This window comes from Mustela lutreola, chromosome 4 (genome assembly GCF_030435805.1).
Source record: "Mustela lutreola isolate mMusLut2 chromosome 4, mMusLut2.pri, whole genome shotgun sequence".
NCBI classification, from domain to species: domain Eukaryota; kingdom Metazoa; phylum Chordata; class Mammalia; order Carnivora; family Mustelidae; genus Mustela; species Mustela lutreola.
Genome location: NC_081293.1, coordinates 110,685,956 through 110,708,741, shown reverse-complemented (window position 1 = coordinate 110,708,741; position 22,786 = coordinate 110,685,956). Strand labels below are relative to the sequence as shown.

The 22,786-nt window shown below is 38.4% G+C and overlaps 1 gene segment (V, D, J or C); it reads right to left on the bottom strand.

The window, feature by feature from the left end:
• LOC131829216 (T cell receptor gamma constant 2-like) overlaps positions 1-22,786 on the bottom strand; it is a 47,486-nt gene that overhangs the window by 6,362 nt on the left and 18,338 nt on the right. The window contains 2 exon segments of the C gene segment in view: positions 2,883-3,008; positions 18,454-18,780. Coding sequence covers positions 2,883-3,008; positions 18,454-18,780 — 453 coding nt within the window.

The following is a 22,786-nucleotide window of genomic DNA, read 5'->3' as shown; positions in this document are numbered from 1 at the left end:
ATTAAAACATTAGGGCTGACTTATAATCTTATTTAAGTAAATTTTAGGAAAATATATAAATAAATACAATGAATATAGTAATAAATTCTCCCATGTTGTGTTTTCAACAAGCATTTTCACTGGCATAATTTCATTTGATCTTCATCATAGGTCAGGTAAAAGTAAATGTTTAATGTGAATATTGTCTCAAAGTCCCCAAGACTTGAAGCAACCAGGAATCTGGGAAATACCGAAAATTCAAAACTGGGTAATTTTAAAGATTTAATTGGCTGTATTTATAAGCCTATTCATGAGTCAGGCATCATCCTATCCAGGAAGTAGAGAGGAGCTTCAAAGGCCAATAGGAAAGAGGTTTTTCAAGATAGGGAGTGAGAATGAAATTATCAGCAAGGAAACCACTGGCTGAGGCAAGGTCATCCTCTTATGGGGAATGGAGGGGGACCATCAGTAAACTGCCTAGTGCTGACCAGGAAGTTCCCATGTCCACTCATTAAAGATTACATTTCTGGGTGTTGACTCGGCAGTTGGGTAGGTATGAAGACTTAATAACTTGTGGCCTTAAGCTAACTGAGTACATGTTGAACCTGTGGTTTTCCTTTATAACAACTCTGCCTTTTGTTCAGACTCTCAGATGAATGGAGAGATGGGTTCTAAATTGAAGGCATTAACACTACTCTCAGCAACTGCTCTGACCTTCTCACAGTAATTGTTGTTCCTCTGGGTGATAACCTTTTTCTTAACCCTTGTGATAGTCACAGGTTTCAACTTCAGCTTTACAATTTTTGAGTTGGTCATTCTCTTCATTCGTTGTAATGTTCCAGTCTTAGATCATTTGCTTGGAGATTACTGGCTTTGTATTTGCATGTAAAGCTTTTGAGAGGACATAGCACACCAGGCAGATTATTATGATGCCTCTAAACAGGATAATTCCTCATGTTTGTCATAGTCCCCAAGACTTGAAGCAATTAAAATCAAATAAGTAAGAAAGACACCATTAAAGAGTGACTTTTAAGCCACATGGCTTGCACAATGATCTGATGTTATTGGGTTTTAATTTTCCCAATAGTGTTCAACTTGGTATGGAACATGGTGTTGCCTACAGCAAAGATCCAGATTGCTCAGCGGAGTCATAATCAAGGGCTATTTTACTTTCAAGAACTGCTTTAGTCAGAGTCAAAGAGTTTTACTTGTTTGTTTGTTTGTTTTTTGTTTTTTGGGGGAGGCTACTCTTTGCTTTAGGAGAGCATCTGCAACAACTTCAAGAATGAAGGGAAAGATCTTGATTGTACTTCTTTATAATTATCCCTCACTGAAGAAGTAGGACCAGCCAAAGGAGTGAATCCCGGTGGTGTCTTGGTAATTCCTAACTAACTTCCAATAGAACTTTATGGTAATCAACCAATAAGATGTCTTATGACCTTGAGAAAAATTAGGATTTTTTTAGGGTTATATTTTCTGCTAGGTAACTCTGATTCTAGAGATTAGGCCTCTTGGCATTGACCTGGGAGAATCAGGCCATTGACAGAGTAAAGGAAAAGAAAAGAGGGAGAAAGGATGTTATATCTAAAGTATGAAGCTTGGAACCCCTGTCCAGATGAAAGCAGTCTATTTGGATGTCAGCTACTTCTCTGTCCCTCAATTTGATTCAGAAACTCCAGTGTCTGGGCAGGACTAGGGGTCAGGTGGAGACTTCTGTAGCTGTGGAATGTGTACAAGGTTCAACGATTAGTTTTATAGCAGGAACACTTAGTAATGTCCCTCTTCTATTGGAAATGTCCAGGGCTATCTTCCTCTGATATTATGTCTTAAATACCTAATCACCAGGCTGCACCCTGTGACTGAGAGGACCCTTTAATTGTGCTTTGAGAAGGTTTCTGTAACCTGATGATTACAGGCTTGAGCATCAGACAATGAGGACTCACATCCAAAGGATCAGCAGAAGTTTGTACACTGAGACAATTCCAGGAAGTTTGCAAGGTTTTCCTAAAGGCTCTTGTGATTTTCCCTGTGAATTATGTGCCCTAGTCACTGGAGATCACAGAAGGTGTACCCAAAGAGGAAACCCATTTTTAAGAATGTCTTTGCAACAATGAGGACATCAGCCTCTTGACAGGGAAAGGCTTTACCTCACCCAGAAAACATATAAACAATGACAAGGGCATATTGACAACATGTACCAACTGGCAGTGGAATGAAGTCCAGCTGCAGGTGTTCAAAGAACCCAGAGGGAAGAGGCATGAAGCCTCCAGAAAGCAAGCAATTTTTCCAGAATTATGGAGCTGACTGGTCAGACAATGGTGTTTTGTACTTTTGAAGTCTCCAACCTGGTGGTTACCAAGCCAATTCCTTAAAACACAAAAGGACTTTTAGATTTGCAATTTGGGCTCACCTGGGTGGCTGAGTCTGTTAAGCATCTGCATTCAGCTCATGTCCTGATCCTGGGGTAATGGGATTAAGCCCCATTGGAGGCTCCCTGTTTAGTGGGAAGTCTGCTTTTCCCTCTCCTTCCGCCCCACAACTCATGGTCTACAAAAAAGACTAAAAATTATGCACACATTAGTGTATGGCCAGTAAGAGATGTAACTGAGTTCTGGCCAAAGAATACTCTTGTGCAACACCAATTCTCCTGGACAATTCCTGAGGGTTCCACCCGGGGAACTCGGTCTAAACGTTTAGGGGCTTGGTTGTGTGCCAGGTCAGTTGGCTTCTGGGCAAATATACTAGCTCAACAGAGCTGAAAAAAAAAACCAAAAAAAACATGCTACCTCGACTTAACACTAGCATAACACTCTGCCAGCCCAAGCTGGCCTGCCCTGTAAAGCAAAATCAATTACAGTAGGAGTTTAAACAAAAAGAGAGTCAAGCATGAGCCAAGAACTCACCCACAGCCATTGGATCAGGTGAGAAATATCCTGAATTCAAAGGACTAACGGTCACCACCTCTGTGTTTTCCTTTGTTACTGAATGTCCCTGGGAGTCCATTTCAGATTCTGTCACAGCCATAAAACCTGTTAACGAACAAAAATTGGAACTAAGTAAATGTTAAAAATCTAATAGCGTTATTAATTAATGTATTAATGAATCACTCAGCATCCCGTCTAGGAGTAGAGTGGAACTCAAAAGGGTTAGAGGAAAGGAAACCTTTTTAACAACAGCGAGGGAGCAGAAAAAGAAAATTCTTAGCAAAGAATCCATTGTTTTAGGCAAGGTCATCTTCCTAAAGAGAAAGAGGGGAATCCATCAGGAATCTTTCTGGGGCTGATCAGGAAATGCCCATGTTGACTGGGTAAATGTTACTCTTCTGGAGGGTTGAAATTGTACTTGGGTTAGGTATTAAGTCTTGGTTTAGTGACTTGGAGCCTTAAACTGAGTGTTACCATTTTAGGCATGTGGGGTTTTTTTTCCCCCAACGTTCCAAGAAGACAAAAATTTACTTCAGAAATTTAAACTTGTATATAGAAAGCTCTTCACAGTTCTTCTTACATGTTTGTTTCCCACTGCTTAAAAATTGCTTGTGAATCACAGAGAAAAGTATAAACTGGCTACTTCTTAGGAGCCTTCTGTAGCCTTGGTCTGTGATGTTTATTCCAGGACGTTACTGAATCTACTGAGTTACTGGATCACCATGGGCTAGGACACTTTCAGTTGGCTGCCCACAATGTCTAAACTGGTGTCTACACCAATGGGTCAACATTGGGACACCATGACTGAATCATACCTGAATCATAAGGGACCCTCAGTGATTAGGAAAAGTCTATTTGCATTACGGTAATGATCCTCATTGGGATAGTAGTTCATCTTGCATCCCTTCCAACCTGGAATTCACTAGGACAGCCATAATGTTTGATGAACAGCTTTACTAATGGAAAGAAATGTATTCATTTTGTAGAATGAAAGAAACTTTATACATATGAGCCTCACCCAATCTTTACTAATGGCACTTCACCTTTTTCTGGTATATAAAATTCAAATCTGAAAACCTCAAGATCATACTAAAACCTCAGTAGCCAAATTACTATTTTAAGTTGAGTTGTGATTCGGCTCCATCAAATGAACACCATTTTGTGCCCTGTAACTCATTGTTAATGAGTCATACTTTGAGTTGAGCAAGGTTAAAGTGAGAAGGACTGTAATGCCAAGAAGAATATTCTTGAAAGATATATAATTGTTCTTCTTTCCTGATCAAGTAAAATCATGAAAAGTGGACCCTCTGAACATTACATTTAAAAAGGGGGAGGGCACTCTGGCGAGATGGCAGAGAAGTAAGAGACCCTGTTTCAACCAGTCCCCTAAAGTGAGCTAAATATCTACTAGAACAATCTGAACACCATGAAATCGGCCTGAAATGTAAGATTATATACTTCTGGATTTCTGTGGGGGCAGAAGATTATCAGTGGAGGGGTAAAGCAGAGTGGGAGTGTTTGGACTGATATCAGAGGATAAACAGAAGGAGAGGGAGCCATCAGAAGGGAGACATTGGGAAGTAATACAACAATATGAAAGTGTCCTGTGCTCACAGACCAGCATTAACTTGGAGTCTGGTAAAAAGTACAAAAAAAGAACAAAAGGTCTTGAGGAAAAATTGGTAGAATTGCTCGGCCACAGGCTTGTACCTAAGCCCATGGTTCGAGGATGGTCACAGCTTGTGCCCACTCAAGCCTGAGAGCGCCCGACAGGGGCTCCTGCCAGTGGTCCCTGAGCCTGCAACTTCCCAATGCTTGCACCACCACTGGGGTTGGGTACACCCCAGCCCAATCTGAGAGAGCCTAATACAAGCTCTTGCCTGAAGTCCCTGGGCTGACAGCCTTCCATGACCTGCACTGCCACTGGGTTTGAGTGCACTCAGGATGGGTGTGGACTCCAGACAGTCAGCGACAACAGTCACCAGAATCAGGCTGGCCTGAACAAATATTGCTCACTGTTTTAGGGCACGGCGGTGTAGAGACAAGTGTGGTCCTCAGGACAACCACTGAGGTGGTGGGTGGGAACAGGCAATGCTGTGGCAGTTTGCAGTGTTCAATGGAGTTTGCAGAGGGGAAGTCTGTGTACTCTGAACAATCCAGAGAGGAGTAGACAGAGGCTTCTCTCTGAGGCGGAGGTCTGAGTGTGGACAGTTTACTTTGCACTAACCCTCCAAAAAGCCACCAAAAGCCATGAAAGAACAAAAGCCTCCAGAGAACCAAAGCCTGAACAGCAGGTTTCCGCAGAGCCCAGCCCCTTGATAGGTGGCAGGGCAACTCTGCCCACACAAGACTGACTGAAGAACAATGCATAGGCCCTGCCCCCAGAAGACAAACTGAAAAGAACAAGAGGACAATAACCACAGGATCTCCATAAAACTGGAAAACCCTAACAATAGGGGGAAAACAATATTTTAAGCTCCCATTATTGCCTCCAAAAGTGTATATTTCATGAACACAATATTTAAACTGATTTGTTCTCATTCTTATTCTGTTATTTTTTAAAACTTACTTAGCACTACAACTAGATGTTTATTACAACACATTACATAATAACATTTTTTTTTAATTTTTAATTTTTTATAAACATATATTTTTATCCCCAGGGGTACAGGTCTGTGAATCACCAGGTTTACACACTTCACAGCACTCACCAAATCACATACCCTCCCCAATGTCCATAATCCCACCCCCTTCTCCCAAACCCCCTCCCCGCAGCAACCCTCAGTTTGTTTTGTGAGATTAAGAGTCACTTATGGTTTGTCTCCCTCCCAATCCCATCTTGTTTCATTTATTCTTCTTCTACCCACTTAAGCCTCCATGTTGCATCACCACTTCCTCATATCAGGGAGATCATATGATAGTTGTCTTTCTCTGCTTGACTTATTTCGCTGAGCATGATACGCTCTAGTTCCATCCATGTTGTTGCAAATGGCAAGATTTCATTTCTTTTGATGGCTGCATAGTATTCCATTGTGTATATATACCACATCTTCTTGATCCATTCATCTGTTGATGGACATCTAGGTTCTTTCCATAGTTTGGCTATTGTGGACATTGCTGCTATAAACATTCGGGTGCATGTGTCCCTTTGGATCACTACATTTGTATCTTTAGGGTAAATACCCAGTAGTGCCATTGCTGGGTCATAGGGCAGTTCTATTTTCAACATTTTGAGGAACCTCCATGCTGTTTTCCAGAGTGGCTGCACCAGCTTGCATTCCCACCAACAGTGTAGGAGGGTTCCCCTTTCTCCGCATCCTCGCCAGCATCTGTCATTTCCTGACTTGTTGATTTTAGCCATTCTGACTGGTGTGAGGTGATATCTCATTGTGGTTTTGATTTGTATTTCCCTGATGCCGACTGATATGGAGCACTTTTTCATGTGTCTGTTGGCCATCTGGATATCTTCTTTGCAGAAATGTCTGTTCATGTCTTCTGCCCATTTCTTGATTGGATTATTTGTTCTTTGGGTGTTGAGTTTGCTAAGTTCTTTATAGATTCTGGACACTAGTCCTTTATCTGATATGTCATTTGCAAATATCTTCTCCCATTCTGTCAATTGTCTTTTGATTTTGTTAACTGTTTCCTTTGCTGTGCAAAAGCTTTTGATCTTGATGAAATCCCAGTAGTTCTTTTTTTCCCTTGCTTCCCTTGCCTTTTGCGTTGTTCCTAGGAAGATGTTGCTGCGGCAGAGGTCGAAGAGGTTGCTGCCCGTGTTCTCCTCAAGGATTTTGATGGATTCCTTTCGTACATTGAGGTCCTTCATCCATTTTGAGTCTATTGTTGTGTGTGGTGTAAGGAAATGGTCCAATTTCATTTTTCTGCATGTGGCTGTCTAATTTTCCAAGCACCATTTATTGAAGAGGCTGTCTTTTTTCCATTGGACATTCTTTCCTGCTTTGTCGAAGATTAGTTGACCATAGATTTGAGGGTCTATTTCTGGGCTCTCTATTCTGTTCCATTGATCTATGTGTCTGTTTTTGTGCCAGTACCATGCTGTCTTGATGATGACAGCTTTGTAATAGAGCCTGAAGTCCGGAATTGTGATGCCACCAACGTTGGCTTTCTTTTTCAATATCCCTTTGGCTATTCGAGGTCTTTTCTGGTTCCATATAAATTTTAGCATTATTTGTTCCATTCCTTTGAAAAAGATGGATGGTACTTTGATAGGAATTGCATTAAAGGTGTAGATTGCTTTAGGTAGCATAGACATTTTCACAATATTTATTCTTCCAATCCAGGAGCATGGAACATTTTTCCATTTCTTTGTGTCTTCCTCAATTTCCTTCATGAGTACTTTATAGTTTTCTGAGTATAGATTCTGTGTCTCTTTGGTTAGGTTTATTCCTAGGTATCTTATGGTTTTGGATGCAATTGTAAATGGGATTGACTCCTTAATATCTCTTTCTTCTGTCTTGCTGTTGGTGTAGAGAAATGCAACTGATTTCTGTGCATTGATTTTATATCCTGACACTTTACTGAATTCCTGTATAAGTTCTAGCAGTTTTGGAGTGGAGTCTTTTGGGTTTTCCACATATAGTATCATATCATCTGCGAAGAGTGATAATTTGACTTCTTCTTTGCCGATTTGGATGCCTTTAATTTCCTTTTGTTGTCTGATTGCTGAGGCTAGGACCTCTAGTACGATGTTGAATAGCAGTGGTGATAATGGACATCCCTGCCGTGTTCCTGACCTTAGGGGAAAAGCTTTCAATTTTTCTCCATTGAGAATGATATTTGCGGTGGGTTTTTCATAGATGGCTTTGATGATATTGAGGTATGTGCCCTCTATCCCTACACTTTGAAGAGTTTTGATCAGGAAGGGATGTTGTACTTTGTCAAATGCTTTTTCAGCATCTATTGAGAGTATCATATGGTTCTTGTTCTTTCTTTTATTGATGTGTTGTATCACATTGACTGATTTGCGGATGTTGAACCAACCTTGCAGCCCTGGAATAAATCCCACTTGGTCGTGGTGAATAATCTTTTTAATGTACTGTTGAATCCTATTGGCTAGTATTTTGTTGAGTATTTTCGCATCTGTGTTCATCAAGGATATCGGTCTATAGCTCTCTTTTTTGGTGGGATCCTTGTCTGGTTTTGGGATCAAGGTGATGCTGGCCTCATAAAATGAGTTTGGAAGTTTTCCTTCCATTTCTATTTTTTGGAACAGTTTCAGGAGAATAGGAATTAGTTCTTTTTTAAATGTTCGGTAGAATTCCCCCGGGAAGCCGTCTGGCCCTGGGCTTTTGTTTGTTTGGAGATTTTTAATGACTGTTTCAATCTCCTTACTGGTTATGGGTCTGTTCAGGCTTTCTATTTCTTCCTGGTTCAGTTGTGGTAGTTTATATGTTTCTAGGAATGCATCCATTTCTTCCAGATTGTCAAATTTATTGCCGTAGAGTTGCTCATAGTATGTTCTTATAATAGTTTGTATTTCTTTGGTGTTAGTTGTGATCTCTCCTCTTTCATTCATGATTTTATTTATTTGGGTCCTTTCTCTTTTCTTTTTGATAAGTCGAGCCAGGGGTTTATCAATTTTATTAATTCTTTCAAAGAACCAGCTCCTAGTTTCGTTGATTTGTTCTATTGTTTTTTTGGTTTCTATTTCATTGATTTCTGCTCTGATCTTTATGATTTCTCTTCTCCTGCTGGGCTTAGGGTTTCTTTCTTGTTCTTTCTCCAGCTCCTTTAGGTGTAGGTTTAGGTTGTGTACCTGAGACCTTTCTTGTTTCTTGAGAAAGGCTTGTACCGCTATATATTTTCCTCTCAGGACTGCCTTTGTTGTGTCCCACAGATTTTGAACCGCTGTATTTTCATTATCATTTGTTTCCATGATTTTTTTCAATTCTTCTTTAATTTCCCGGTTGACCCATTCATTCTTTAGAAGGATACTGTTCAGTCTCCATGAAGTTGGGTTCTTTCCAAACTTCCTTTTGTGGTTGAGTTCTAGCTTTAGAGCATTGTGGTCTGAAAATATGCAGGGAATGATGCGAATCTTTTGATACCGGTTGAGTCCTGATTTAGGACCGAGGATGTGATCTATTCTGGAGAATGTTCCATGTGCACTAGAGAAGAATGTGTATTCTGTTGCTTTGGGATGAAATATTCTGAATATATCTGTGATGTCCATCTGGTCCAGTGTGTCATTTAAGGCCTTTATTTCCTTGCTGAGCTTTTGCTTGGATGACCTGTCCATTTCAGTGAGGGGAGTGTTAAAGTCCCCTACTATTCAAGATGGCGGAGAAGTAGCAAGCTGAGACTGCTTCAGCTAGCCGGAGATCAGCTAGATAGCTTATCGAAAGATTGCAAACACCTGAAAATCCATCGGCAGATCGAAGAGAAGAAGAACAGCAATTCTGGAAACAGAAAAACAACCACTTTCTGAAAGGTAGGACCGGCGGAGAAGTGAATCCAAAGCGACGGGAAGATAGACCCCGGGGGGAGGGGCCGGCTCCCGGCAAGCGGCGGAGCAACCGCGCACAAAATCAGGACTTTTAAAAGTCTGTTCCGCTGAGGGACATCGCTCCAGAGGCTAAACCGGGGCGAAGCCCACGCGGGGTCAGCGTGGCCTCAGGTCCCGCAGGGTCACAGAAGGATCGGGGGTGTCTGAGTGTCGCAGAGCTTGCGGGTATTGGAACGGGAAAGCCGGCTACAGAGACAGAGCTGACAGTAAGCTCGCAGCTCCGTGTTACCTTGAACCGGTCGCAGGCTCGGTGAGCTCGGAGCGCGGCCGGAGGTCAGGCAGACGGGAGTAACTGGGCGCTGTTCTCTGAGGGCGCACTGAGGAGTGCGGCACTGGGCTCTCGGCTCCTCCGGGCCGGAGACCAGGAGGCCGCCATTTGTATTCCCATCCTCTGGAACTCTACGGAAAGCGCTCAGGGAACAAAAGCTCCTGAAAGCAAACCCGAGCGGATTACTCACCCCGGCCCCGGGTAAGGGCGGTGTAATTCCGCCTGGGGCAAAGACACTTGAGAATCACTACAAAAGGCCCCTCCCCCAGAAGATCAACAAGAAATCCAGCCAAGACCAAGTTCACCTACCAAGGAGTGCGGTTTCAATACCAAGGAGAGCAGCAGAATTCCAGAGGAGGAGAAAGCCAAGCACGGAACTCATGGCTTTTTTCCTGTGATTTTTTTTAGTCTTGCAGTTAATTTAATTTTTTCTTTTTCATTTTTTTTTTTTCCTCGCCTTCGGGTAAAATTTTTTTTTTAACTGTTACCTTTTTCTTTTTTAACGATTTTTTACTAGTTTATCTAATATATGTATATATTTTTTTACATCTTTCTTAGGTGTTTTCTTTTTTAAAAAATTCTTTTCTTTTCTTTTTTTTTTCTTTTTCTTTTCTTTTTGTTTTTTTTTTTTCTTTCTTCCTTTTTGAACCTCTTTTTATCCCCTTTCTCCCCAGTCACGATTTTGGATCTCTTCTAATTTGGTTAAAGCATATTTTCCTGGGGTTGTTGCCACCCTTTTAGTATTTTACTTGCCCCTTCATTTACTCTTATCTGGACAAAATGACAAGACGTAAAAATTCAACACAAAAAAAAGAACAAGAGGCAGTACCGAAGGCTAGGGACCTAATCAATACAGACATCGGTAATATCTCAGATCTAGAGTTCAGAATGACAATTCTCAAGGTTCTAGCCGGGCTCGAAAAAGGCATGGAAGATATTAGAGAAACCCTCTCGAGAGATATAAAAGCCCTTTCTGGAGAAATAAAAGAACTAAAATCTAACCAAGGTGAAATCAAAAAAGCTATTAATGAGGTGCAATCAAAAATGGAGGCTCTAACTGCTAGGATAAATGAGGCAGAAGAAAGAATTAGTGATATAGAAGACCAAATGACAGAGAATAAAGAAGCTGAGCAAAAGAGGGACAAACAGCTACTGGACCACGAGGGGAGAATTCGAGAGATAAGTGACACCATAAGACGAAACAACATTAGAATAATTGGGATTCCAGAAGAAGAAGAAAGTGAGAGGGGAGCAGAAGGTATACTGGAGAGAATTATTGGGGAGAATTTCCCCAATATGGCAAAGGGAACGAGCATCAAAATTCAGGAGGTTCAGAGAATGCCCCTCAAAATCAATAAGAATAGGCCCACACCCCGTCACCTAATAGTAAAATTTACAAGTCTCAATGACAAAGAGAAAATCCTGAAAGCAGCCCGGGAAAAGAAGTCTGTAACATACAATGGTAAAAATATTAGATTGGCAGCTGACTTATCCACAGAGACCTGGCAGGCCAGAAAGAGCTGGCATGATATTTTCAGAGCACTAAACGAGAAAAACATGCAGCCAAGAATACTATATCCAGCTAGGCTATCATTGAAAATAGAAGGAGAGATTAAAAGCTTCCAGGACAAACAAAAACTGAAAGAATTTGCAAATACCAAACCAGCTCTACAGGAAATATTGAAAGGGGTCCTCTAAGCAAAGAGAGAGCCTACAAGTGGTAGATCAGAAAGGAACAGAGACCATATACAGTAACAGTCACCTTACAGGCAATACAATGGCACTAAATTCATATCTCTCAATAGTTACCCTGAATGTTAATGGGCTAAATGCCCCTGTCAAAAGACACAGGGTATCAGAATGGATAAAAAAACAAAACCCATCTATATGTTGCCTCCAAGAAACACATTTTAATCCCCAAGACACCTCCAGATTTAAAGTGAGGGGGTGGAAAAGAATTTACCATGCTAATGGACATCAGAAGAAAGCAGGAGTGGCAATCCTTATATCAGATCAATTAGATTTTAAGCCAAAGACTATAATAAGAGATGAGGAAGGACACTATATCATACTCAAAGGGTCTGTCCAACAAGAAGATTTAACAATTTTAAATATCTATGCCCCCAACGTGGGAGCAGCCAACTATATAAACCAATTAATAACAAAATCAAAGAAACACATCAACAATAATACATAATAACATTTTTAACTTGAACTTTTTTCATACATATACCTGTGTTTCTTTTTTTAATATATAAATATAGATAGATATAGATATAGATATAGATATAGATAGATATAGATATAAGCTTCAAGGTAGTCTTTTTTTCCCCTATTCAATACTACCCCTATATATAAAATACTTTTAATTTCCCTGGATCTCTGGAAAGTTGAGTCCTTTAACAAACATAACAAGATACACTCAGGATGAACTGAAATAACCTTCCTCGCCCACATCATGGGTTATAAACACATTTCCATCTTATTCTGTCAGTGTTTATGCATATTTGTTTCTGTTTATGTACTATATAAATCTTATTCTTGGAGTTCATTTTGGCTGTTTTGTTTTATTTTGTTTTTTTCTTTTCTTTTCTTGGTTTTCTTGTTGTTTTTTTTTGTTTATGTACCTTATAAATCTTACATTTGGGGCTCATTTTTGCTGTTTTTTCCCCTTATTTCTCCTTTTCTCTCTCTTTTTTTCTTTTTTCTTTCTTTTTGGTGGGGATTGCTGATTGCTCCAAAACTTGGTAAGGTGCACCTTGGCTGGATTGTGTTTGATGTATCCAGTATGTATCCCTTCAAACATCTCTTACCAAAATGACTAGGAGGAGGAACAGCAAAGAGAGGAGAAATTCAGAGACTGTGACCTCTGCCACAAAACTATTGGATGTGGACATAAACAATATGTTGGAAATAGAACACAGGGTAGCAATTATCCAGACAATAGCTAGGTTGGAGAATACCATAGTGGCAAAACAGAATCGGTAGGACAGAAGTAAGAGTTGATCCAGCAGAACTTAAAAATGCTATCAATGAAATTCAATCTAATCTCAATACTCTAACAGCTAGGGTAAATTACATAGAAGATCGAATTAATGATCTGGAAGACAAGCTGATAGAAAAGGAGTATCAGGAGGAGACCTAGAACAAACAGATTAAAAGCCATGAAAACAGAATTAGGGAAATAAATGATGCCATAAAATATTCCAATGTCAGCATTACTGGGATTCCTGAGGGGGTGGAGAGAGAGAGGATTAAAGATATAGTTGAATAAAATCCTGGATGACAATTTTCCTAATCTGGGAGATAGAACAAGTGTTCATTTTCTGGAGGCAGAGAGGACACCCCTGCAAAATTAATGCATCTAGAGTGATATCTGGACAATTAATTGTGAAAATCATGGTTCATAAAATCAGAGAGGATGTGTTAGAGAGATTCCTTATGTACAGAGGAAGGACCATCAGAATAATGTCAGACCTAGTCCACAGAAACCTGGCAAGCCAGAAAGGGCTAGCAGGACATATTCAGGGCACTAAATGAGAAGAACATGCAGCCAATTATACTTTATCCAGCAAGGCTACATTCAGAATGGATGGAGAGATAAAGAGCTTCCAAGAACGGCAAGATTTAAAAGAATATGTGACCATAAAGCTGGACCTACAAAAAAATATTAAGGAGAATTCTATAAAAGAAGAAAGAACCCAAGAGTAACATAGAACAGAAATTTACAGAGACAATCTATAGAAACAAGGACTTCACAGGCAACATCATGAAAATAAAGATTTATCTTTCAATAATCGCTCTCAATGTGAATGGCCTAAATGTACCCATAAAATGGTGCAGGGTTGTAAACTGGATAAAACAACAGGACCCACCCATATGCTGTCTATAAGAGACATATTTGGAACCTAAAAATAAACCCAGACTGAAAGTGACAGGCCTCAAAAGAAAGCTGGGGTAGTGCTTCTTATATAAAATAAATTAGATTTTAAGCTAAAGACTATATTCAGAGATACAAAAGGACACTACATTATTCTTAAAGGGTCTGTCCATCATAAAGATCTAACAATTGTCAAGTGTTTAAGCCCCTAGCATTGGAGCAGTCAACTACATAAGCCAGCGCTTAATCAAAATAGTCATGTTGATAGGAATACATCAATTGTAGGGGATCTTAACACATCACCAGCAGCAACAGAGAGGTCATCTAAGCAGAAAAACAACAAAGAAACAAGATCTTTGAATGACATATTGGATCAGATGGACCTTATAGATATATACAAAACATTCCACCCTAAAACAATAGAATACTTATTCTTCTTGTGCACACATGGTACTTTCTCCAGTTTAGACCACATACTGGGTGGCAAATCAGTGCTGAACCAATACCAAAAGACTAAGATTATTCTTAGACCACAATGCTTTGACATTGGAGCTCAACCACAAGAAAAAGTTTGGAAGGAATTCAAACACTTGGAAGCTAAAGACCATCCTGTTCAAAAATGTTTGGATCAACCAGAAAATCAAAAAAGAACTTAAACAATTCAAGTAAACCAATGAGAATGAAGACTCATCAGTCTAAAACCTACAGGATATGGCAAAAGCAGTCCTAAGGGGAAAATATATATTCATCCAAGCCTCAGTCAAAAAAAAATTAAAAATTCCCAATTACACAAACACTCGTTACACCTTAAAGAATGAGGAATCAAAAACCAACTAAGCCAATCCCACAAACGAGAAGGAAAATAATTAAGATTAGAGTAGAGATCAATGTATTAGAATCTAGAGATACAGTAGAATACATCAACAAAATAGAGGCTGGTTCTTTGAAACAATTAATAAGGTCAATAAACCACTGACCAGACTAGTTCAAAAGAAAAGAGAGAGGACTCAAATGAGCAAAGTTATAACTGAAATGGGAGAGATCATGACTAACACCAAGGAAATAGAAATAATCATCAGAAATTGTTATCAACAACTGTATGCCAATAATTTAAGCAACATAGAAATGCATGCATTCCTAGAGACCTATATTCGAAGACTGAAACAGGAAGAAATTGCCAATATCTAGTAACAAGATTGAAGCAGTGATCAAGAACCTCCCCAAAAATGAGTCCAGAACTGACAGATTCCCTGGAGACTTCTATTAAACATTCAAGGAAGAGATAATACCTATTCTCCTGACATTCTTTCAAGAAATAGAAACAGAAGGAAAACTTCCAGACTCTTTCTATGAAGGCAGGATTACCCTAATCCCCAAACCAGGTAAAGCTCCCAACAAAAAGGAGAATTTTAGACCAATATCCCTGACGAATGGACTCCAAGATTCTCAATGAGATCCTAGCAAATAGGATCCAACAGTACATTAAAGAGATTATCCATCATGCCCAGGTGGGATTTACCCCTGGGATGCAAGGTTGGTTCAACATTTGCAAATCAATCAATGTGACAGAACAAATCAATAAGAGAAGAGAGAAGAAACACATGGTCTTCTCAATTGATGCAGAAAAAGCATTTGACAAAATATAGCATCCTTCTGTGATTAAAACTCTTCAGAGTATAGAAATAGAGGGAACATTCCTCAACTTCATAAAATCTGTCTATGAAAAACCCACAGGGAATATCATTCTCCTATGGAAAAACCTGACAGCCTTCTCAATGAGATCAGAAAGATGACAAGGATGCCCACTCTTGCCACTGTTGTTCAACATCATAGGAGAAATCCTAGCAACAGCAATCAGATGACAAAAAGAAATCAAATGTATTCAAATTGGCAAAGAAGTCAAACTCTCTCTCTTTGCAGATGACATGATACTTTATATGGGAAACCCAAAATACTCCACACCCAAATTACTAGAACTCATACAGCAATTCAGTAATGTGGCAGGATACAAAATCAAGGAACAGAAATCAGTTCTTTCTTAAACATGAACAATGAAAATATAGAAAGGGAAATTAGGGAATCGATTCCATTTACTAGAGCACCGAGCACCACAAGATACCTGGGAACAAACTTAACCGAAGAGGTGAAGGATCTGTACTGGAAGGACTAGAGAACACTCATGAAAGAAATTGAAGAAGACACAAAAAGATGGGAAAACCTTCCGTGTTCATTTATTGAAGAATAAACATTGTTAAAATGTCTCTACTGCCCAGAGCAATCTGTACTTTCAATGCCATCCCGATCAAAATTCTACAGGCATTTTTCAAAGTGCTGGGACAAACAGTCTTAAAATTTGTTTGGAATGAGAAAAGACCCTGTATTGCCAAGGAAATGTTGAAAAGGAAAAACCAAGCTCAGGGCATTATGTTGCCTGATTTCAATCTTTATTACAAAGTGGTGATCACTAAGACAGCATGATACTGACGCAAAAACAGAAACATAGATCAATGGAACAGAATAGAGGGCGCTGATATGGATCCTCAACTCATGGGCAACTAATATTCTATAAAGCAGGAAAAAAAAAAAATATCCAGGGCAAAAAAGACCATCTCTTCAATAAATGGTGGTGAGGAAATAGGACAGCTATGTATAGAAGAATGAAATCGACCATTCTTTTATACCATGCAAAAAGATAAACTCGAAATGGATGAAAGACCTCAATGTGAGGCAGGAATCCCTCAAAATCCTGGAAAACATAGGCAGTAACCTCTTCAACATCCACCACAGCAACTTCTTTCAAGACATGTCTCCAAAGGCAAAGGAAACAAAAGCGAAAATGAACTTTTGAACTACATCATGGTAAAAATCTACTGCACAGCAAAGGAAACAGTCAACAAAACTATGAGGAAACCCACGGAATGGGAGAAGATATTGCAAATGACGCTATAGACAAAGGGCTGATATCCAAAATCTATAAAGAACTCCTCAAACTCAGCACCCAAAAAACAGATAATCAGGTAAAAAAATGTCCAGAAGACACGAACAGACAGTTCTCCAAAGAGGACATACAAATGGCTAACAGACACAGGGAAAAATGCTCATCATCATTAGCCATCAGGGAAACTCAAATCAAAACCACATTGAGATACTGGCTTATGCCAGTTAGGATGGTCAAAATTATCAGGACAGGAAACAACAAGTGTTGGAGAGGATATAGATAAAGGGGAACATTCAGTGTTGTTGGGAATGCAAGTTAGTGCAGCCACTTTGGAAAACAGTGTGGAGATTCCACAAGAAATCAAAAATAGAGCTACCATATGATTCTGCAATTGCACTACTGGGTATTTACCCTGAAAATACAGATGTAACGAAAAGAAGGGCCATAGGTAGCCTGATATTCATAGCAGCAATGGCCACTATCACCAAACTGTGGAAAGAGCCAATAGGCCCTTAACAGATGAATGGATAAATAAGATATGGTCCATATACTGAACTGTAATATTACCCAGTCATCAAAAGGATGAATACCCAACTTTTGTATCAACATAGGACCGGACTTGAGCAGATTATGCTGAGTGAAATAAACCAAGCAGAGAAAGTCAATTATTATGTGGTTTCACTTAATTGTGGAGAATAAGGAATAACAGGGAGAATATTCGGAGAAGGAAAGGAAATGTGAATTGGGGTAAATTGAATCATGAGATACTGTGGACTCTTAGAAAGAAACTGAGGGTTTTGGAGGGGAGTGGGTGATGGGTCAGCCAGGATATCAAGGGTATTAAATGGGTATTAAGGAGGGCACGTATTGCATGGAGCAGTGAGTGTGGTGCATAAATAATGAATCTTGGAACACTTAAAAAATAAAATAAAATTATATTAAAAAATAAAGTGAGGTTAAAGCTATTTTTTTAAACATATTTAAGAGAGAGAGAGAGAAAAAAACATGAAAGGGGGTAGGGTCAGAGGGAGAAGCTGACTACCTGCTGAGTAGGGAGCCTCATGTGGGACTTGATCCTGGGACTTCAGGATCATTACCAGAGCCAAAGGCAGTTGTTTAACCAACAGAGTCACCCAGGCGCCCCTCTCTGAACATTTCTTATGTGCAAGGTTGCTAGGTGCTTTCACATGTATTGTTTCATTTAATCCATACAATAAGTAGAAACTATATCACTTTGACAATAATATTTTGGATGATGAAACTGATGTGAGAAAGGCTAAGTGAGTTTGTCTTTCTTTTTTTTCTCTTTTTTTTTTTCTCTTCCACGGGCCATATTACTTTTTTTTTTTTTTTTAAAGATTCATTATTTATTTTGAGAAAGACAGAACACGGGGAAAAGAGGCAGACAGAAAGAAACTCAAGCAGACTCTGGGCTGAGCATGGAGCCCGACGGCGGTCTTGATGTCAAGAGCATGAGATCATAACCTGAGCTGAATAAATGAGGAGTCAGATGCTCAACTGACTAAGGTATCCGGGTGCCTTCAAAGCCCATACTATTTGAATTCCATTGGGAAACAGCAGGACATTTATGCCATCATTAAAGAAAACAACATTAGAGAAAATATTATGTATATTTGTTTTCATTAATACTTGACAGAAAAGGGGCACCTAGGTGGCTCAGTGGGTTAAAGCCTCTGCCTTACGCTCAGGTCATGATCCCAGGGTCCTGGGATTGAGCCCCACATCAGGCTCTCTGCTAAGCAGGGAGCCTGCTTCCCTTGCTCTCTGTCTCTGCCTGTCTCTCTGCCTACTTGTTATCTCCGTCTGTCAAATAAATAAATAAAATCTTTAAAAAAAAAATACTTGACAGAAAAGGTAGGGTTTTCCCTTTGAAACAAAGTGTTCTGTGTGGTTATATTCATTTTTATGTGCACATACCTTTGTTTACTGAAGGAAAAAGAATCTCTTGAACAACTTTTTTTCCACTTTCGTGGTTGACGATACATTTGTGTTCTTTATCCATTGATGCTCCACTCACAGTCAGCCAGCTGAATTTCACGTATGTGTCCTTAGTCTTCATGGTGTCTCCCTGCTGAGATTTCAGGATTGTTTTGTCATCCTTTTCTTGCCAATCTACTTTGATAACATCAGGGAAAAAATCCTCAAGAAGACAAAGATATGTTCCAGCCTTATGGACTTCTACTTCAGCAACTGAAGGAAGAAAAACTGTGGGCTTGGGAGAAATATCTTCATCAGGAGTTTTATCTGTTGAAGAAAATGGAATAACAATGAGAACATAACTAGAGAAACACAAACATTGTGTGGTTTGGAAACAACCAGCACATAGTAAAGGGGAGTTAAGTTGCTATAGAATTAATGCTTTTTGTAGCTTTTCATCCACAGAGGGTTATGAGGTGCTTATTTTCTTAGTTTCTGTGGGCAAAGAGGTTCTAGAGGTTATGAAACATGACAAAGTCTCAGACATTTAAGTGAAAGAGCCTAGATCAGAACACAGGATATTTTTAAATAATACACAGTCACTTGTTTGAATGGAAATCTATCAAGTTACCCTTTTAGTTACAAATATGGGTTCCAAGCCCATTTCTGAATATGAGAATTCTTCTCCTTGATTTATGATTTTATAGAACATCTTGTTCTCATATCTGAACCACTGCAGGATTTTGAGTAGGACAATGTTTAATGCTGCACCTCCAACTAATTTACAATGCCTGAAATTTAGAAACCAAATGGCCATATATCCCAAACTTCTATTTTAAAAAAAATTTTTAAATTATTTTCAGAAATGTTCTTAGAGTAACCTAATCTTTACTTCAGGAAATGTTCACTAAAAGCTAATTTTATATTGGCATTTCATTTGAAGTTGAAGCATTACTGAGAAGACACCACATTTTGACTCTTCACAATTCCCTTTAAATCTGAATCTGCCAGCTAATCGTCCTGAACTTGTTGTAGTACCCCTTTCATTTCTCTTGATGAATAAAGTCACATATAATGATATAATGTTAACAGCTCTGGTCAGAGTTTCTTGTAAATATAATGTCAAATTTTATAGTGAAACATCATGGTTTCTTGTAAATATAATGTCAAATTTTATAGTGAAACATCATGGTTCTCATGGGCATATCACTTGAACACTGGGAAATTGTTTGGTTATACATTTATTATTAACTAATGATTCAAATTACAAATAGTAATACTCTTTCCAATTTGAGTTCAAACTGAAACACAAAAGCTTTATTAATTTTTTCTTTCCAGTCGTTTGGAGTTAGAATAATAATTTCATGGCCATTTCCTAAGAAATGACTAGGATTTCTCCTTTGAGAAAAAAGGGAAAAAAAATTCCTCAGAATTTTTGCCTGTGCACCAGAGCTCCCGATTTTTATACTAAATGAGTGAACAATGCGTTTTTTAATTCATTCTGTAAATAGGTATTAGATCATAATGCACTTGTTTTAATTTTGTACATCTTCCTGATAGTACAAATAGTATTTTACTGATTATAATAGAAAGACACTGTATTTTTCCTCAACCATATATTTTGGTTTTTAATTTAAAAAGCACGTTATATAAAGCAAGATTTATTTTTCAAATACATGATATTCCCATAATTTTTGCTCCTACTCAATACATTAAAGAATCTAATTTTTATCTTACAAAGTTTGGTTTCTGTTAGTAATACTTCTGATTCATCATAGTAAAGAACTTGATAATCCAGTCATGGGCTTGGGAAAATCTGGATGGTAAGTCATTCTGCCTATATCCTGTCACTTTTCTTTTCTTTTTTTTTTTTTTTAATTTTTATTTATTTATTTGACAGACAGATCACAAGTAGGCAGAGAGGCAGGCAGAGAGAGAGAGGAGGAAGCAGACTCCCCACTGAGCAGAGAGCCCGATGTGGGGCTTGATCCCAGGACCCTGGGATCATGACCTGAGCCTAAGGCAGAGGCCCACTGAGCCACCCAGGTGCCCCCTGTCACTTTCCTTTATCTAGAGTCCTGGGGATTCATTCTTTTTAGGAAAAAAGGTATCTTGAACTTCCATAACTTTTTCAATGTCATAGATAACTGAGCATTAAGTAATATTCTTCATTTTTTATGGATTCTGCCTATGTTTTATGGAATTTCTATTACATATTTTTTTCAACATTCCTCATTTTAGGATTTTATTTATTTTAGAGAGAGAGAGAGAGAGTGGTGGGGGAGAGAGCGGGATTCCTGAGCAGGCTCCACACTCAGCCTGGAGTCCAACACAGAGCTCAGGGCTCAATTCAACTACCATGAGATCATGATCAGTTGTTTTATAGAAGAGCCACCTAGGTGCCCCTCACTATTCTTTATTAAACTTACTAAGAGTGTTTTTTATGGCCACAATCATTTCATTGATTTACAAAACAGAAACTGATTTACAAAATAAATAATTTTGTCTAATACATCTATATTATTCATAATCAGAAAAATTTTCAGCTAAATTGCCTGAGTTTATATATTTGATGAATATAAAGCTGTATGAATCATATATAAATTAACCAAATGCAATGACATTTTCAATTAAGTATGATACTTTGAATCTGCATATTAATACTAATTCAAAATTCCTCTATTTTATTCTTCTCATTTTATTAAAAATACTTAAAGCTATTTCTTATGTATATATGACTTTCAAATTGATGACATTTCTAAGTATATTTAAACATAAAAAAAAGTAGTAACTGTATTTCTAAATATATTCCTAAGTATTTTCTAAATAAAATTTAAAATTCTAGTTGTTTTTCTGCTAAATACCAATATGAAGCCCATGTTTGTGTTTGACATGATATCATAAGATAAAGGATTAAAATTTATGTAGCCACAACAACTTAAAAATTAAAAAAAACAAATTTGAATTTCATTTTTATGCCAAGTGAGGGAAAAGTCCATTAAACAAACTCCTCTAAAAAAAAAAAAAAAAACTTCAGATTTTTTGTGTATCGGTGGACAGTAAGATAATTTTTCACTAGAGTGGTTAGAAGTAAAGCCAAATCTTCTGGAGAATTTCTGCTCTGTCAGTATGATTGGTTAAAAATCACTCTCCATACTGGATACAATTCTCCCTCTAGGTTTGAAATGAGGCAACATGTATGCAACACTTGTTAAGTGTTATGTGCCAAGTACCTTATTTACAGTCTCTCATTTAATTTTCATATGCCCCCTGTTATCCCATCTTTTGGATTAGGAAGCTGAGACTAGAAAATAATCACCCAAGTTCACAAAAGCAACAAGTTGTGGAGCTGGAGCACAGGTCAGTCTGAGTCCAAAGTACAAATCTCTGACAACACCCTTTCGCCATCCGAAGAGACAATGTGTCAACTCACACAAGTTATTATCTGATCAATTTTGTTCTTGAGTCAAATTCTTTCAAGACAATTATGTATGTTCTGCATAAGCACTTCATGCAAGTCCACTTGGACACAAGGTCAGATGCTGTTACAGTGTTTGCACAATGTAGTCTATGCCGACCTTTACCAGAAGGATTAGTATAAAAATCTCTCCTAAGATTTTCACATCTAAACATGCTACGAAAATGAGACACTATAATCATAATTAACATTACCATAATTATTAGCAATTTATTTGTGATTATTGTTCCTCCAACATGACATTTTATTCTCATGGGACCAAACTTTCCCTTACTAATGGGAATGCAGTATTTGGGGATAACAATTGGACCTATGTCATGTTAGATTGCTAGACTGTCACCTGCCTGACCAGGTCTGCTGAAGGTCACCATCTGTGAATGACATTAAATGTCATGATGCCCACAGTAAAGATGCAGTGGGAGCATGAAATGCATTTGTTAAAGATCATTTATTTTATTTCGTAAAATGTATGTGGAAGGAAATGCCCAGTCTTTCACTTTGCATTCCTCCTAAAGGACTCATGCATTGAAGTCTTTTTTTTTTCTCATTTTGTGGTGGAGAAAACAACATGTGTGAAAATTGGGTGGGTTTCATTTTTTTCAGTTAATAAAAAGTATGTACTCTAATTCATATTTCTCCTACCTTTGAACATAAAATTATACCCTACGCTTTGTACTTTTTTTCTTCTACTTCCCTAAATGCTTTTGATCTTCTATTTTTATTTTATTGCCTAACTGTACTTGCGTATTTTATTTTAGGCCTTCTCAAACAGATTTTATAAGTAGGCAGTATAAATAAATTAGAAATAGTTTGTATATTAGAGCTTGTCTCTGTTTCTGCCTGAAGCTTGGTAAT